General features: G+C 45.1%; 1 protein-coding gene across 1 annotated transcript; it reads right to left on the bottom strand.

The window, feature by feature from the left end:
- Positions 1-12,977: 12,977 nt before the first annotated feature.
- On the bottom strand, positions 12,978-15,103 carry Hexim1 (HEXIM P-TEFb complex subunit 1). Its single transcript, XM_021178252.2, has one exon. The coding sequence runs from the start codon at positions 14,425-14,427 to the stop codon at positions 13,366-13,368; it is 1,062 nt and encodes a 353-aa protein (XP_021033911.1). The 5' UTR covers positions 14,428-15,103; the 3' UTR covers positions 12,978-13,365.
- Between the last annotated feature and the right edge of the window lie 2,217 nt (positions 15,104-17,320).

The following is a 17,320-nucleotide window of genomic DNA, read 5'->3' as shown; positions in this document are numbered from 1 at the left end:
GATCCCGACTCAAAAAAAAAAAAAAAAAAAAAAAAAAAAAAAAAAAAAAAAAAAAAAAAAAAGTCTTTCCAGCTGGATGTGGTGGATCTCTTAACAAATTTGAGGCCAGCCAGCTCTCCATAGAGAGTTTCAGGCCAGCCAGGGCTACTAGTGAAACTTGAAATAGTCCTAAATGGGGTGAGAGCTTCCTAGCTATAACTGATTTTCCCCTCCATACCTCGTGGTTTGAAGAAAAATTTTAAAGTCTACTGTGCAAACAAAACAACAAACAGAAATACCTGGTCACTATTGACTGGCTTGTTTTTTTTTTTTTTTTTTTTGAGGCTTCTTACTCTACCCTAGGCAGAGTAAGCCTTCTGCCTCAACCACATGTTAGATTTACAGGTATGAGCTAGTATATCAACTTGTTTTTTTCCTTTGAGACAGGGCTCGAATAGCCCAGACTGACCTTAAACTCTTTCTGTAGTTTAAGCTGGCATTGAACTTCCTTCCTCCGCCTCCTCAGTCCTTGGATTGTAGGCAGGCACCACCAAACCCAATATTATTTATTTACTTCCTTTGTGTTTACATATGCATACATGTGGAGGTCAGAATTTGTAAGTCTGTTCTCTTACCACCTGGGTGTCCGGGGATAAAAGTCCTGTTGTCAGGCTTGGTAGCAAGTGCCTTTACACAATGAGCCATCTGGCTGTTCTAATGGGGTTATTGTTATTATTATGTTTGCTCTCACCCATGACCTGGAACTATCTGCTTGAGCCCCTCAAGTGTTCTCAGGTGTATACCACTGCATTCAGTCATGGCTAAGATTAATTTAGACGGGGTCAACTGTAGTTCTTGCTAGCCTTGAAAACTCTCTGTAGCCCAGACCTTTGAACTCCTGCCTATCCTTGCTGAATGCTGAGATTACAGCTGTGACTGTACCACCACACACAATTTGTGTGGCATTAGAGATTGAATCCAGGGCTTTGTGCACTCTAGGCAGTATCCTGTCAACTGAGCTACATCCCTAGCCCCTATTAAAGTTCTTAATCCAAACTGCCTTTTTTTTTTTTTTTGTTTGTTTTGGTTTTGGTTTTGAGGCATGGCTTTGCTCTGTAGTCTGGGATGGCCTAGGACTTGCTTTGTAGAGTTCATTGGCCTTAAATTTCCTGGGAGCCCACCTGCCTTAGCCTAGGGCTTCCATCAGCAGCCAACACTAACTGAAGCCACAGTGCAGTGCTCATCCTGTAGTTCCCTTTTTGTCATGTTCACTGCCCTGATCAAGAAAAGATGAAGCACTGGGTATGGAGCCTCATGCTAATCCCAGCACTTGGGAGGCAGAGGCAGGAGGATTACCCACAAAATTGGAGGTTAACCTTAGCTGCAGGTTAAGATCCTGTCTCAGAAAGAAAGATTGGGATGTGGCTGGTTGGAAGAGCACTTGCACAGCCTGCTCAGGAGTGGAGCCTGGGAGTGGGGAATGAGTTAGGAAAGCGTGACTCTAACTTGGTAGGAATCAGATAGGCACAGGAGCTGAAAGGGGACCTGGAGGTTCCAGCAGACATTTGTTAGTCATTTATAGATGAAGGTTTAACAGTGTTTAAGTCTTTCCATTCCTTGATTTTTAAGTAGTTGAGAGGTGCTTAGTATAATCCTTAGGAGGCTAAGGCAGGTGGATTGACATACTGAATACCAGTCTGAGACCCTTATCGCAACAACCAATGGGAGGGAGAGACAACTCAGCCAGTGAGTGTTTAAGCATGAAGACCTAAGTTCTGTCTCTAGAACCCAAGTTAAAAGAAGCTGGGGCCTAGAGCAATGTTGAGCAGGTAAGAGCACTTACTGCTCTTGCAGTGATCCATGTTCGATTCCCAGCACCCACAAAGGTAGAACGTGACTGATGCCAGTTCCAGAGCCCTTCTCTGAATCCCATGGGTGTCAGGCATGCATGTAGTGCACATACATTTATACAGGTAGACTCATACATACGCAAAAGGTGGTAGGGCATTTCTTCTCGGGAGGCAGAGGCAGGCGGATCTTTTGAGTTTGAGCCTAACCTGGCCTATAAAGGAAGCTCCAAGACAGCTAGGGCTACACAGAGAAGCCTTTGTTGGGGGGAAGGGGTGTTAGGGAGGCAGAGACAGGCAGATTCCTGGGGTTTGCTGAGTGTACTTGGCTAGTGACAGTCCACCAGTAAGAGGGTTTGTCTCCAGTAAATGAGTGTATGTTTGTGGGAAATGGCACAGGTGGATGGCACAGGTGGATGGCACCAAGGATTACCCTCTGGCCTCCCTCCATATACACGAGTGTGCACATCCCCATGCATATAGACCTGCATACTCATACACAAAATGAATACAAAACACTAGCTATGGCAAGGTGAGGAGGCAGTGGCTCAGGAAAACCCTAACTGCCTCAGTCCCTAACTCTGAATGGAGAAACACTGCTTCCCTCACGGTGCCTCAAGTGCTCACTCTTCTGTACCTGTGTAGACAGCCCTTTCTACTTTAGGAGTAGAGTCTTCAGAAGCTGTGAGGAGGTCTGGTAGAGTCCTTGCCTAGCACATGAGCCTCTGTCTTTTACCTCTCCACCAATAAACTTACTAGAGCATATATAAGACCTGCCTTACCAATGTATGGCTGGGGTGTACACAAAGGAAAAGCCATCTAAGGAAACAGTATCAGTGTCTCATGGCACCAAAGCAGTTGTGATTCTTAAGTCCTTGGTATTTTATATTTATCTGACAGCCAACTTGTGAAGACCAGTCACTCTATAAATTGGATACATGGGCAAAGGTAGAAATGCTTCTCCAAATTTCCAAATTATTCCTTGGTGCCATGAAAGTGCTTGCTTCTGAGACATTTATGCATCTCTGTGTAAACTCCCAACTCACAAGATTTATCCTTTCTTTTCTTTTTCTTCTGGAGACCAGGCTCACTGTATACCCTGGCTGTCCCAGAATTCACTATGTAGACCGAAACTGGCTGTGAAATCAATAAGTAGCCAAAGCTAGGGTTAGATGTGTTCCATCATATGCTTTTTTTCTCTGATCAGATTGTTTGAATGCTATTAGGCTTAGTGACCATTTTCTAGAACTAAAAGGAAGATGTTCCTTCCAGTCCCGAATTTGATATTCTGCTTTTGCCTGAAAGTTGCATTGGCATTATCTGGGTATGCAGAATTCCATGTTTAAAGCAGCCCCCAGGACTGGAGAGATGGCTCAGTGGTAAAGAGGGCAAAGTGCTATTTTAGGGGGCCTGAGTTCAAGTCCCAGCACCCACATTGGGGGGCTCACAGCTGCTATCTCTCCCCCTCTAGGGAATCCAACATGGCCTCTAAGAGTGCTTGTACATGCTCACACACCCTGAGGCACAGACATACCCAGACACATGATTAAAAAGAATACAATTTTAAGGTAGGCTTGTTTGGTTGGTTTGGTTTTGGGTTTGTTGTTGTTGTTAGTTTTGTTCAAGACAGGGTCTCACTATGTATGTAGACCAGGCTGGCCTCAAACTCATAGATCTCTACCTGACTGCCTAAACTAAAAGTGCTCTCCATCATACATGATGCTTGAATGCCTGCTGCAGTTTTTAAGAAAAGGCCTCACTATTTAGCTCTGACTGGCATGGAACTCACAGATACTTGCCTGCCTCTCCCAAGTGGCTGGGATTCAGGAATATAGCTTTTGTTCACTGAAGACCAGTAATAGTCTCTATGTAATTGAAGAGATGACTTAGTGGTTAAGAACACTTTCTGCTCTTGGAGAGAACCCAGGTTCAGTAAACTTAAGAACCACACAGTGGCTCAGAACTGTGTTACTCCAGTTCCAGATGATCCAACCCACTCTTGACCTCCTCAGGTAACAGGCATGTACATTGTGCACACACATACATGTAGGTAATTACTCATAAATTAAACTTTAAAAAAAGAAAGAAAGAAAGAAATGGGCTTGGTGGAACATGCATTTAATATCAGCTCAAAGGCTAGCATATCTCTGAGAATTCAAGGCCAGCCTGGTCTACATATTGAGTTCCAAGCACAGAGCTACATAGTGAGACCTCATCTCAAAACAAAAGAAGGGATGGGGCTAGATGTGGTGTCACACAGAGGTAATTTGGTAATTCTAACACTGGGGAAACTTTTTTTTTTTCTTGGTTTTTTTTGAAACAGGGTTTCTCTGTATAGTCCTGGCTCTCCTGGATCTCACTCTGACCATGTTGGCCTGGAACTCAGAAATTTGCCTGCCTCTGCCTTGCAAGTGCTGGGATTAAAGGCATGCGCCACCACTGCCCGGCAACACTAGGGAAACTTAAGGCAAGAGGTTCAGGAATTCAGGGCCAGCTGTAGGTGCATGGTTAGTTTGAGGCCAGCTTGGGTTACATGATAACCTGTCACAGCAAGGCTAGAGAGAAAATAATGGCTTCAGATGAGACTTTAAAGTCTGAATTTTTACTTGTATATGTGTGCATGTGTGTGCATGTGTGTGCATGCAGAGGCCATAGAGGTCAGGTGTCTTTCTCTTTTGCTTTCCACCTTGTCTTTTGAGACAGGGTCTTACTGAAGCCAGAGCTGACATTTGATTAGCTAGCAAGCTCTGAGGAGCAAAACTCTGGTTCTCATGTTTGGTGATCAACCACTTTACCTACTAAATGATCTCCCTAATCTGAAATTTTTATTATTCTTGAAAAAAGAAAAAAGGTGGGTGTGGTACCTCATATTTGTAATCCCAACACTTAGAGGGCCGAAGCAGAAAGATTGCTGAGAGTTCAATGCCAGCCTGGACCACACAGCAAATTCTAGGTCAGTGTATATCACAGTGAGACTCTACTTGCTTCTGTTTTCTGGTGGTTGTTGTTGTTTTTGAAACATAGACTCTCTGTGTAACCCTGGCTGACCTGGAACTTCCTTTGTAGACCAGGTTGGCTTCAACCTCACAGAAAACCTTCCTCTGCCTCCTGGGTGCTGGGAATAATGATGAGCACCACCTTGGTCAGCACAGTGAGGACTCATTAAAAAGGAGAAAAGAAAAGAAATAAAAAACTTTGGCACTGCTTTTGGGAACTGGAAAAATCATATTAGGTTTTTCAAAATTTACTACCAGCTTCCTGTAGCAGCTCAGCCTTTGAGGTTTGTTGGTGTGTAAAGGTTTGTCATAGAACTAGAGTTGCTGTCCCATGTCATTAGATAATTTTTCATAATTGAATTTCCTCTTTATAAGTAAAACTCAAGAAAAGGGTTATTTAACTTTAACAAAAATAAAACTGTCTTTCTGAGGCAGAATCTAGTGTAGACCAGACTGGACTCAAACTCAGTAGGTAATGGGGATGGCTTTGAACTCCTGATCTTCTTGCCTCCACTTAAAATTCCAAGCACTGGAATGAAAGGTTTAGCACTATGACCCATTTGGAGGTTGCTGGGAGATGCTAGGGATTGAGCCTAAGGACTCCTGCAGATCCCACATAATGAACTAAATCTGGATCTATTGGGAAGATTTGCAAAAGTTAAATTACTGATCTGTCTAAAACTCAGCCTTTGTATCTTCAGTAAGAACCCATTGGTGCTGGATCTAGTAGTGCACACCTTTAGTCCCTGTACTCAGGAGGCAGAGGCAGATATAGATCTCTTGAGTTTAAGGCCAGCCTGGTGTATCTAGAAAGTACCAGGACAGCCAGGGCTACATAGTGAAATCCTGTCACAAAACAATAAACAGAACAAATCAAGAATCCAAGTGGTAATCATTCAATACTCTAAGACATTTTGATCAATGACTCAACTTTTGTTTTCCAGATCATTTGACTTCTTCTACCTGCAAAGTATAGCTGTCTTTTACCCTTTGGTCAGCAGCTCCAATATTATTTCATAGTCTAAATTTAATATTTTCTTTAAATACTTTACTGAGCCAGACATGGTGGGTCATGCCTCTAATCCTAGCACTTGGGAGGAGGCAGGAGGACAGGCATTGAAGACCAGTTTTAGCTTCATAGTTCTGAGCCATGTGAGACCTTTGTCTTAAAACAAATTTAAAAATTGCTTTTCTGAGCCAAGCGTAATACATGCCACGCTTCTGGGAAGGGAAGGGAAAAGATTTTTGGAGCCTAGAAATTGAGATCAGCCTGGGCAACATAATGAGGCCTGCTCACAATAAAGTACATTAATACATAGGGTGTAGGTGGTTCATGTCTGCAATCCCAGCACTTTGGAGACAAACACATGTGAATCACTAAGTTCAAGCATAATTCTGTCTACATGCTGACTTGTCCAGGCCAGGAAGGGCTACATAGCAAGACCCTGTTTCAAAAACAAAACAAAAATAAAAAACCCCCCAAAAAAAACAATAAAAACCAAATCAGTAGGGTTACATTTGAAAATATTTCTGAGTGTGGTGGTGGACACCTCTTTCAGATAGCCTGAACCAGCATCAGGAATCTAAGGCAGGGTAGTTGCAAATCTGGGCAATAAAGCAAGACTATCACAGAAATAATAATTATATATATATATATATATATATATATATATATATATATATGTGTGTGTGTGTGTGTGTGTGTGTGTGTATACATATGTGTGTATATATTTTTTTTTGAGGTTTTCGAGACAGGTTTTGTTTTCCAGATCATTTGTCTTCTTCTACCTGCAAAGTATAGCTGTCTTTTACCTTTTGGTCAGCAGCTCCAATATTATTTCAGAGTCTTCAGGGTTTCTCTGTGTAGCCCTGACTGTCCTGGAACTCACTCTGTAGACCAGGCTGGCCTCAAACTCAGAAATCCACCTGCCTCTGCCTCCCAAGTGCTGGGATTGAAGGCATGCACCACCACTGCCTGGCATAAACATATATATTAAGGTCCAGTGAGATAGCTCATTGTATAATGGTAACTGCCACCAAGTCTGATGACCTAAGTTGGATCTCCAGGACTTTCTTGATAAAAGGAGAGGGCACTTGGCTCCACAAGTTGTCTTCTGACCTTCACTTGAATGGGGTGGCATGCTTGCACACATGTATAAATTTAGGGCCTAGAGAGATGGCTGAGTAGTTCCTAGAACTTGCTACTCTTTTTTAGGACCTCAGTTTGATTCCCAACATCCACCTGTTAGCACAGAACCCCTGCATGTGATCAGAGGAACCTTCTGTACTCTGGATGCCAGGCATGCATGTGGTACACTTAACGTACATGGAGGCACATGACACATGAAAATAAACCTTTTAAAAAACATTACATTACTTTTATTACTTTTCTTTCTTTTTTTTTTTTTAGTTTTTCGAGACAGGGTTTCTCTGTATAGCCTTGGCTGTCCTGGAACTCACTCTGTAGATCAGGCTGGCCTCGAACTCAGAAATTCACCTGTCTCTGCCTCCCAAGTACTGGGATTAAAGGCGTGCGCCACCACACCCGGCTTCTATTTACATTTTATTTGAGAGTAAAGTGGAATTTTTATTTCAATCATCTGTGAAAATGTAGAGTTAATTCCCTTCAAGAAGACAAAGGCCAAGTATGTTGGCTCAGGCCTATAATCTCAGCATTTAGGAGGCTGAGGCAGAATTGTACTAGGTTTGAGGCTAGCCAGGGTTTCATAGTAGCACCTGACTAACCTAGGCTAAGCTGAGGCCCCATCTCACAATAGTGGAGAAAGCTCACGAAGGCAAGTGCATCTCAGTACAAATACTTGACTAGTTATAGCCAACTTTGACCACATTGGGAATATTTGTTATCAAACATTAGGCATGTGAGTAGCTTAGGTTAATGTGTGTTTACAGTTACCTAATGTTCTGTCTTGGGCTTTGTTTTGGTTTTTGTTGGTTTGGTTTGGTTTTCAACACAGGGTTTCTCTGTGTACCCTTGGGTGTCCTAAAACTCTCTCTGTAGCCCAGGCTAGCCAGAAACTTAAGAGATTTGCCTGCCACTGCTTCCCCAGTGGTGGGATTAAATATGTGTGCCACCACTGTCTGACCAGGCTTTGGTTCTTCAGAAACACCAAAAGAGGGTATTAGATCCCATTACAGATGGCTGTGAGCCACCATGTGGTTGCTGGGATTTGAACTCAGTACCTCTTGAAGAGCAGTCAGTGCTCTTAAACACTGAGCCATCTCTCCAGTCCCCGATAGAATTTTTTGTTGTTGTTTTTCGAGACAGGGTTTCTCTGTATAGCCCTGGCTGTCCTGGAACTGACTTTGTAGACCAGGCTGGCCTCGAACTCAGAAATTCACCTGCCTCTGCCTCCCGAGTGCTGGGATTAAAGGCGTGCACCACCACGCCTGGCTTTATTAGTTTCATACATGCATTCGGTGTTATAATTTGGTCAGTATCCCCTTAATCCCTTCTATGAATTTTGTAGCTCACTGACTACACGTTGTGCTTCCTATATATTCAGAGGTGTGAGGCTCTCCACTGGAACATGGTGGACCTGCTAGGGCTACATCCATCATTCAACAAACAACAAGGCTTCCTCCTCCAGAAGCCATCAGTTGTCAGCGCCTCAGCTTTGGGGGTAGAGGTTGTGTCCTGCTGCTTTTTGTACTAGAATGGTGACCCTTGCTTTTCTGAAGGTAGACCATTGGGTAGTGGGGCTTTTTTGTTTTGATTTAGATTCTATGGATTCCTTTTGTTTCTCTGTCTCCTGTGTCCCCAGTCGTGAAGATCTTTGTGTGTGCTAGGCAAGTACCCTATCGCTGAGCCACATCCCCTGCACAGCTTCTCTAATTTGAAGTCATTGGTGTAAAGCATACATTGTTTTTTGCTTGGTTGATGCCCACTATTGACCCCAGCCTTGTGTTTGCTAGTCATGTGCTCTGTCTGCTATGCCACTGACCTACATCACAAACCCAAGGTTTCAGGAGATAATCTCACACCATGTTTCAGGCTAGCCTCAAACTCAGAAAACTCTTTTACTGCCCAAGTTCCGAGACTGTAGGGGTGCAAGTTATATGTGGCTTTAAAGTACTACACACCAGCTATTTACATTTTATATGTGAGAGTAAAGTGGAATTTTTATTTCAGTCACCTGTGAAAATGGACAAAGTTACTCCCTTCAAGAAGACAAGGGCCAAGTTTCATATTTTCCCCAAGCAGACGATCTTTATTCTGAGTGATGTGAAAAGTAAAATCCTGATCAAACAAGCTACTGTTCTTTTTTTTTTTTTTTTTTTTTTTTTTTTTGGTTTTTCGAGGCAGGGTTTCTCTGTGTAGCCTTGGCTGAGCCAATAGCAACTGTCAGGCCTACAGCACCTGTAACCTAGGCTCACCTCCAGCGTGTTGGGTAGCAGAGGATGGCCTTTAGTTCCTGTGTTCCCTGCTTCCACATTCCAGATGCTGGGATTACAAGAGTTCATTGCCACATCCAAGAGAGTATCACTTTTTTTTTTTTTTTTTTTTTTTTTTTTTTTTTTTTTTTTTTTTGGTTTTTCGAGACAGGGTTTCTCTGTGTAGCCCTGGCTGTCCTGGAAGTATCACTTTTTAAAAGATGTATTTGTATTAGTGTTTTGCCCAACATGTGTGTATGTATGTAGTCCTGGAGCATGCCTGGTACCATGGATGTCCAAGGGAGTTACTAGATCCCCTGGAACTGGAGTTATAAATGGTTGTGAGCCATCATGTGGTATTGAGAAATAGGTCTTCTACAAAAGCAACGACTCTTAAACTCTACCCCATCTCTACAGCCCCCTGTATATCAGAGTTTTCCTGCAGCTATCTTTCCTTAATGACACGTTCATGTATATATGTGTGTGGCTGTGTGTATGTATGGCGGGTACACATAGACATGTGGAAGCTAGAAGATAGCTTATGTCAGTCACTGTCCATTTTGTCTATTTTGTGTATGTTCTTAATGTGCACATGCATGTGGCATATATGTGGAGGTCAGAGGACACCTTCAGCCATTGTTCTTTGGAGCTATCTACCTTTTTTGTTTTGTTTTGTCTTGTTTTTTGAGATAGCATCTCATTATATCCCTAGCTAGCTGGCCTGGAATTAACTATAATAGACAAGATAGGTCTTGAACTCAAAAACATCTGCCTGCCTCTTCCTACTTCGTTCTGGGATTACAGCCATGTATCACCATGGCCAGGATCCTTCCCCCTTTCCTAAAATGGAGTCTCTCACTGGGACTTACATATTACACTAAACTGACTAGACAGCCAGCCCCAGGGGTCCTCCCACCTCCCCAGGGCTGGAATTACAAGAGCAGGCCACCTGGCTTTTGTTATGTGGGCTCAGGGAGCAAACTCAGTTCCTAAGCTTTCATGGCAAGCATTTTGCCATTTTAGCCATCTCCCCAGACCCCTCTCCCTTTTATTATTTTTGAGACAGAGTCTCATGCAGTCAGGCTGGCCTAGAACCTGCTATGTAGTGGACAGTGACTTTTAATTTAGACAAGGTTTCTCTGTATAGCCCCGGCTGTCCTGGAACTCACTTTGTAGACCAGGCTGGCCTCGAACTCAGAAATCTGCCTGCCTCTGCCTCCCAAGTGCTGGGATTAAAGGAGTGCGCCACCACGCCGGACTGACTTTTAATTTCTAATTCTCGTGTTTCTACTTCGGGAATGGTGGGATTACAGGCTTGAGTACGTGCCTGACTTATCAAACCCAGGAGTCAACAACAGGAAAACACTGCACCACTGAACTGCATTCCCAGGCTACTACCTAAGAAAACAACCTTTTTTTTTTTTTTGGATCTTAATCTTGAATTCTCTGCTTCTGTCCCCTAAAACTCTGAAATCAAAAAAAGGATTCTGCCTCTTAAGTCTCTGTGTTTTTAAGTAACCCAAGTAGAGTTGTGTTTGCCTGTCTGAGTTAGTCTGGGAAGCATTTCCTCATTCATGACCATGCCCAGTACAAGAAAGGGAGCAAACTGAAATGGCTCACTTGTCAGCCAGGTCTTCTGAGCAGCTGCTAAAATGTTTGGCAAAGGACTTGCATGAAAGGCTGGGATGTGTGTGGGGAGGATCATTTGTCATCACAACCCTGTTACTACAGGCAACTCAGTGTCTACTCTACTGGAGTGGTGTGTCTGTGTCTCAATGTGTTCATAAGGAGAGTTTTGTGTTAATTTTAATCATTCCAACAACATAAATAGCAAAATGTTAGTGCCTTTGAAACACTCAAATTTGCATAACACAAGGTAAAGCAGAATAATTTAGAGATACTTAAAATTGTAATTTGTGGGGTTTTTTTTCCGGTTTTTCGAGACAGGGTTTCTCTGTATAGCCCTGGCTGTCCTGGAACTCACTTTGTAGACCAGGCTGACTCGAACTCAGAAATCCGCCTGCCCCTGCCTCCCGAGTGCTGGGATTAAAAGTGTGGGTCACCACGCCCGGCCAATTTGTGTAGTTTTAAAAACTAGACTTAATTTGCCTCTTCAAAGTAGAATGTACACCTCTGTACACTTTTTTCCTAATGATGAATGCATTTAACGTCTTCCCAGGGTGGGTTCTGGAAATGCCGTGTTTCTAATAGTAGGAGAAATAGATTGTCTCTAGATAAACGTTTCTTAGGAAAATGTGAATTCAGAGTTTCTCCCTGCTGCATCCTATTGTGGTGCAGTCGCCATGAGACAGGGCTTTGCAAGGGAAAGCCAGAGGGCACTGCTGCTGCTTTCCAGCAGACAGCCAGCTTTCCAGGGCTGCTGTATGATGTCAGAGAAGAGAATGAAAACCACAAGGAAAACGGTTTCAAAATAGACATTTAATGCAATCTTTAGATCAAAGAAAAGTTGATTTTACAGTTTCTGCAGGAGACCACCTGCCAGAATAGGACCGGCAAGCTTGGTTTTGAAGGTCCCAAGCTGTCCTCCTGGCACAGCTTTCCTTGATTATTGATTTGTAGCTGCATTCATTCTTGATGTTTCAGTCAACTCCACTGTTGCCATTTAGCTGGTAGGAAGGCTGAGAAGCCCCCGCCCTAAGGGGTTTTTAACCACCAAGGAATTTGACAACCTCCTGAGTTCTTGAACCCACTTGAATATATATAATATATTCAATAAATATATACATATATTATATATATATTCACACACAATTATGTGGGGCTTGTGGACCCCCAAGGCCCCCTATGGTTTTTAAGACTCCAAGTTAAGGAGCCAGTTGTGCTAATAATTTTAGCAATATCATTGCCCTAAGGAAACACTGACACAGGTCAGGTGACAGGGTTGCATTAACTGTACTGACATGAAAGAACAATTGTTGAGTTTACCATTTTGATTCTGTGATAAGGCCTAGTTCTCAGAGCCTCCCTGCATTTTCAAGAGCAGCCTAACGTAGGCAGCTGTCCAGGCAGCCCAGGAGATTGAGAATAGCTGCAGTACTGGAAACATGCAGGGTTTGTATTCATCATCTAAAGACCTCAGCCCTCTCCTGAGCCAGCTTTACTTGTAGAAAGGGGCATTTCAAATTTCAGTTGGATTCTAATGGAAAGGGCAGCTTTTCTTTCTTATTTTCAATAGAAAAAGTACTTAAGTGTCAGACATTGATGCTAAGTCCTTAGATCACTTAGCCATTTGAAGTCCAACATATCGCTAACATGTTTTCTCACAAGTTTATCTTGGCTATCTCTTGGATGTACTAAGAAAGCAAGTTTACCAGGAGCCTTACCAAGGTAGGCAAACAGGAACTCTATTGGAATTTTGTTGGGTGGTTAGGACAGAAGCCAGAATTACTGAAAAATTGACTTGTGGAGATGAAATGAGACTTTTCGTTATCTAACAATTGCCAAATCAGGCTTATACTTTTGTTAGCACTCTTTTGAACAGCCATCAAGATGCGCAAGCTAAGCTGCCTGTAGCCACTTTCTACTCCCCAGCATTAGGAAGCAGGGCACAACATTGAGTACATTTTACCTGAACTGTATTTTGAAGTATACTAAAACCCATTGGTGGGGGTGGAGGGAACAAACTGAATTTCTTCAAGTATTTTTGCAAATAGATAAACTTAACAATCTTGCTACCCCACCTCAAAAGTGCAGTCACACAAACCAGCACAATTTTGAATCTCTAGAAATCACACTGAAACTGTTACATTTACAAACATTAAATTTATTATAACTAGAATGAATGTAATGGGTCTCAGATTTGGCCACCTTATAGCTCCGCTTAAGGAGGGGATTTTTTTTTTTTTTAAACAGAAAAATGCATTGTAACTTGGTCAAATTACTTGCACATTAAGAAACAACCTCTAAGGAGGACAACAAGAAAAGCAACCCTTCAGTCTCACATAATTAAACAACAGGAGAAAGCACACAAGCAACATCATAGCTACATTTACCAAACCAAAGCCGGGGCGATTTTCTCTTCTGATTATGTGTCATAAAAAGGTCCGCTGTCTTATATACACATGTATATAATGTTACATTCCAGCACTGTAAAAAGTCCCCTTTGCCCCCTCCCCCCAAAAGTTTTCAGTCTAGTCGCCGAACTTGGAAAGAGGCGCTCGCTCCTGCTGCCGGTGCAGTTCGTTCTCGGTTAGCAGCTGGAGGTTCTCGGCGCGCAGCCGGTCCAGCTCTAGCTCTAGCTCCCGCACTCGCGCGTCGACGCCTCCCAGCCGCTTGCTTTCCAGCCGCAGCCGGTTATTTTCGTCCTCCTTGCGGGAGAGGCACTTCTCCAGCTCCAGGTACTCTTTGATGAGCTCCTGCTTGCTCATGTTCTGCAGGCTCTCGGCGTGGTACCGCTCGTACGTCTCCGAGAAGTCCCGCTGCAGAAACTCGCTGCCGTCCCCTCCCATGCCATCGCTGCCTCCGTCTTCCTCACCAGCTTCTTCCACAAAATCCTCATCGCTGGTGTCGTCGGATTTGGCGGCTGCCCGCTTGGGGTAAAGACCGGTTTTGAGATCAGGCTCCTCCTGATCGTGGTCATCCATGAGGAACTGCGTGGTGTTATAGGGCGCAACTGGCTGGCCCTTGGCGAACATCTCGGCTCGAACCCGCGAGGCTCGCAGGCTCTGCTTCTCGTCGAACTTTTTCTTCTCCTCCCAAGTCAGCTTGTAGTAGGGCTTCCAATGCCGCTTCTTCTTTGAGGGGCGTCTCCGATGTTTTTTCTTGCCCAGCTGTCTCTGTTGCTGTCCCCATGGCTCCTCGCCTCCGGCGGCAGGAGCCTCCAGCTTGGTAGCCTCCGAGTCATGACCTGGCTGCACGAGGGACTCTGACATCGGCTCTCCCTCCGCCGACGGGGAGGCACCGCCAGTGGATAAGTCCTCCCCATTCTGGCCCTTCTCCAGGGAGCTCAATTCTGGACAGGCATTCGTCTGCAATGGGGGCAGCTGGTGCTTCAGACCCCCTTCTCCCTCCTGCCCTGGACGGCTACCGGACTGCAAGGACGCTCTCGATTGCCACCTACTGTCCTCCTTGGGCACCCGTTCCTCCGCGCTTGGGGGGCGCTCAGAGGTATGCTCTTCATGGACAACAGCAGCACCTGTACAGTTGCTAGTTTGAGGCTGGTGTTGATGTTCTGTCAAGAGTGGCTCGGCCATGGCTTAGTAGAGTTCTCTTCTGGAAGTTTGAGAAATTCTGGCTTAAGGAAAAAGGTTTTTCTTTCTTTTCAAAATATGTCCAACAAAGTCCTCTTCGGTCAGTAATTTCTGCAGTAACGCCTTCCGTCCGTCCTGTCAGCAAACTCCAATCGCAACTTGGAGTCCAGTCAATAAAGGGTTAAGCGCACACAAGCGTGGCCAACTAGCAGGTCCAGAGGGTTCAGCGGCAGGCACCGTACGTAAATATGCAGAGGGGTGGGCTTCACGCCTCCCCGCCGAATGCTCCCACAGACGAGGAGTTGGTGCGCAAGGAGAGGAGGTTTAAGTCCAATGGGTTAAACCCAACCCGAAAGGGTTAAAACTACCCGATGACGCTGCCTCGGAGGGGCCGAATCCACAAAGGGTTAAATCCCCTGCCGCAGAGCCCACAAGGGGTTAAAGTCCCAGAGCCGCCACCTCCCACTTCCACGGGTGTCGCTCCAACCCGAGCTCCCAGTTCCTCAGGCCGGGCCGGAGCCTTAGCCGAGGACAGACAAACTCATCTCCCCTCTGGCTCGATGCTCCGCTCAGTTCTCCTCCGCCTCCTCCTCTTTTCCTCCCTCCCTCCTCCCCCTTCAGACAGCTCTTCTTCCGCCTCCTCCTCCGGCTTCCCCTCCCAACCTGACTTTCCACCTGCCAACTTCCAACTGCTGTCTCCAAGCCCTCGGCGCCTCTTATATATAGAAGCTTGTAAGCCCCGCCCATGCGCATGCGTAACGGAGTCCAGGTGTGGGGCAGCCGGGAGTCGTAGTTCCCTTCTTTCGGGCCCGCCGTCCTCGCGCGCCGTGCAACGTAGCCAATCATAGAATGCGTAGGGGGCGTCTCCCAGGCCGCCTTCTTCCATCGCTTAGCTCTCTCTGAAGAAACGTGAGCAGTCATTGGGCAAGAGTTATTCGTCTCTCCGAGGAAAGAAGACCAATTACAGAGGAGATGGGGCGGGTTCTGGACCATACCATTGTGCTTCAGGAATACAAGAAGATTCCATGACCTTTGGGAGCTTATACAGAATATTTTTATTAAAAGGTGCGTTTGAAAATCTACTGTCATATTCTGTTCTCAGCGGAAAGGTTCTGATAGCCATAAACCGTTTTCAACTTATGCAAAAATGGTCTGTCCCTAAAAAGTAGTCCCTAAAGTGTAAAAGAGGATTAAATTCTATAAAGAGAGCTGTTAGTCGTGATTACTGACATTGGATTCTTAAAATTACAATAATGTCTCTGAGGTAGGTGATGGGTTTCTTGGAGAGAGATAAGCGGAAGGATATTTTGGACAACTATTTATTAAAAAGACGAAAAGCGCATGAAGAAGTAAACAAATGAATTAAGAAGTGCCGCCTTAAAGGGACAGTATGGTGGCCTGCCGAGCATCAGCTTCAGACTAGGCCTCAGGAACTGAGAGGGCGGGTTCGAGTCCTGAGTGACGTCGGTCCTCAGGCTACCCTGGAGGCCCTTAGGTGAGAGCAGCCACCCAGGCCAAGAGCTATCTCTGCGCCAGAGGTGAAAGCAAAGTGGTCCTCCGCGGCCGAGCTCTCCGCCCGAGCCCCGATGGGAAGCGCGTGGTGAGGAGGAAGGACTCGCCCCGAACCCCGGCTTCTGCCGAAGAAAATGGCCTCCCGGGGTCGACTTGGCCTCTTCGCTTCCGATACCGCAAACCTTTCCCTAGCCAGGATACCCTGGAGAGATTGGGCCAATAGATGCGAAGTCTGTGTTGGGGAGGAGCCCCAAAATCAATGCGTTCCCGAAAGAAGGGGGGTGTCATCCACAGAGATGAGGTGTGCGTGTTGGGGGGAGGCTTCGAGAAGGAAAGCTGAAGGCCTTCTCTGAAATGGGTGTGCTTGGCCCAGGGCCGTAGGGTACATTGGGGGTGAAGTGGGGGTTCTATTCCCCCTTAAAAGGGATCCACACTCTGTACCCCCACTAGAAGGACCCGAAAAACTCCCTTTAATCCCCTTGGCGTAATTGCTACTTCTCCCTTTGCCTGAGTACCCTAGTGAGCCATTCTTCTTTCTCCTTACATTCCAGCCATAATGGAGTGAGATTCTACACATGGAACTATTTGACCAGCGCAGCCATGTGAGCGAGGTAGGGCAGGAGTTAGCCGCCATTTTAACTATAGGAAAGCTCTGCGACTTGGAGAAATCAAGTGACTTATCCAAGGTCACCTGACAACGAAGAGGCAGTTGTAACTAGAGCGGGTCGTCCTCGCGTCATCTAGTACGGTTTTTCTGTCAAAAACACAAAAGCCAAGACCAGGAAAGCCAGCTCAGCAGTTAAGAGGACGGGCTGCTCTTCAGAGGGCCTGAGATTGGCTCCCTGGGACTCACACGATGGCTCACAATTGTCTGTAGCTGCAGATCCAGAGGAGCTGATAACCCTCCATTGACAGCAGGCACATATGCTGTACACACATGCAGGAAAGGAAAAAAAAATCAGATATGTAAAAAAAAAAAAAATTAAAAGCAAAACACAAAATCCTTTCTCCCACACTCCCTCAGTTTTTATTTCCAGTAAAAGCTTCAGCTCATTGCAAACTATTACAAATTGGCAGTCATTTGTTAGGACAAAAAAGATAAAAAAGTCTTTGAGCTTCAAGTTGCCAGGACTGCACAATGAAGCCCGGCCACAGTGAGCCAAATGGCAATAAAGAAAATCCATGCAGCAACTTGCGATCAGACTGCTTGGGACTTAGAAATCTGTGTATTACAGAGCAATTGACTTGGAAGGAGCAGGAAGCACAATTTTGTTTTTGAGGCAAGGCCTCAGGATATAATATAGTCTTGCCTGAAATGCAGATCCTCCTGCCTCAGCACCGTGGTAATAATTAGGTGCATATCACCTCCCAGGTTAAAAAGGTT

The sequence above is a fragment of the Mus caroli genome, chromosome 11 (assembly GCF_900094665.2).
Source record: "Mus caroli chromosome 11, CAROLI_EIJ_v1.1, whole genome shotgun sequence".
Lineage (NCBI taxonomy): Eukaryota > Metazoa > Chordata > Mammalia > Rodentia > Muridae > Mus > Mus caroli.
Note: the sequence above shows the minus strand (reverse complement) of the source record. Positions and strands in the feature narration are given on the sequence as shown.

Excerpts from the sequence above, each read along its gene's own strand:
- Hexim1 (XM_021178252.2), bottom strand. The coding sequence starts at position 14,427 with ATGGCCGAGCCACTCTTGACAGAACATCAACACCAGCCTCAAACTAGC.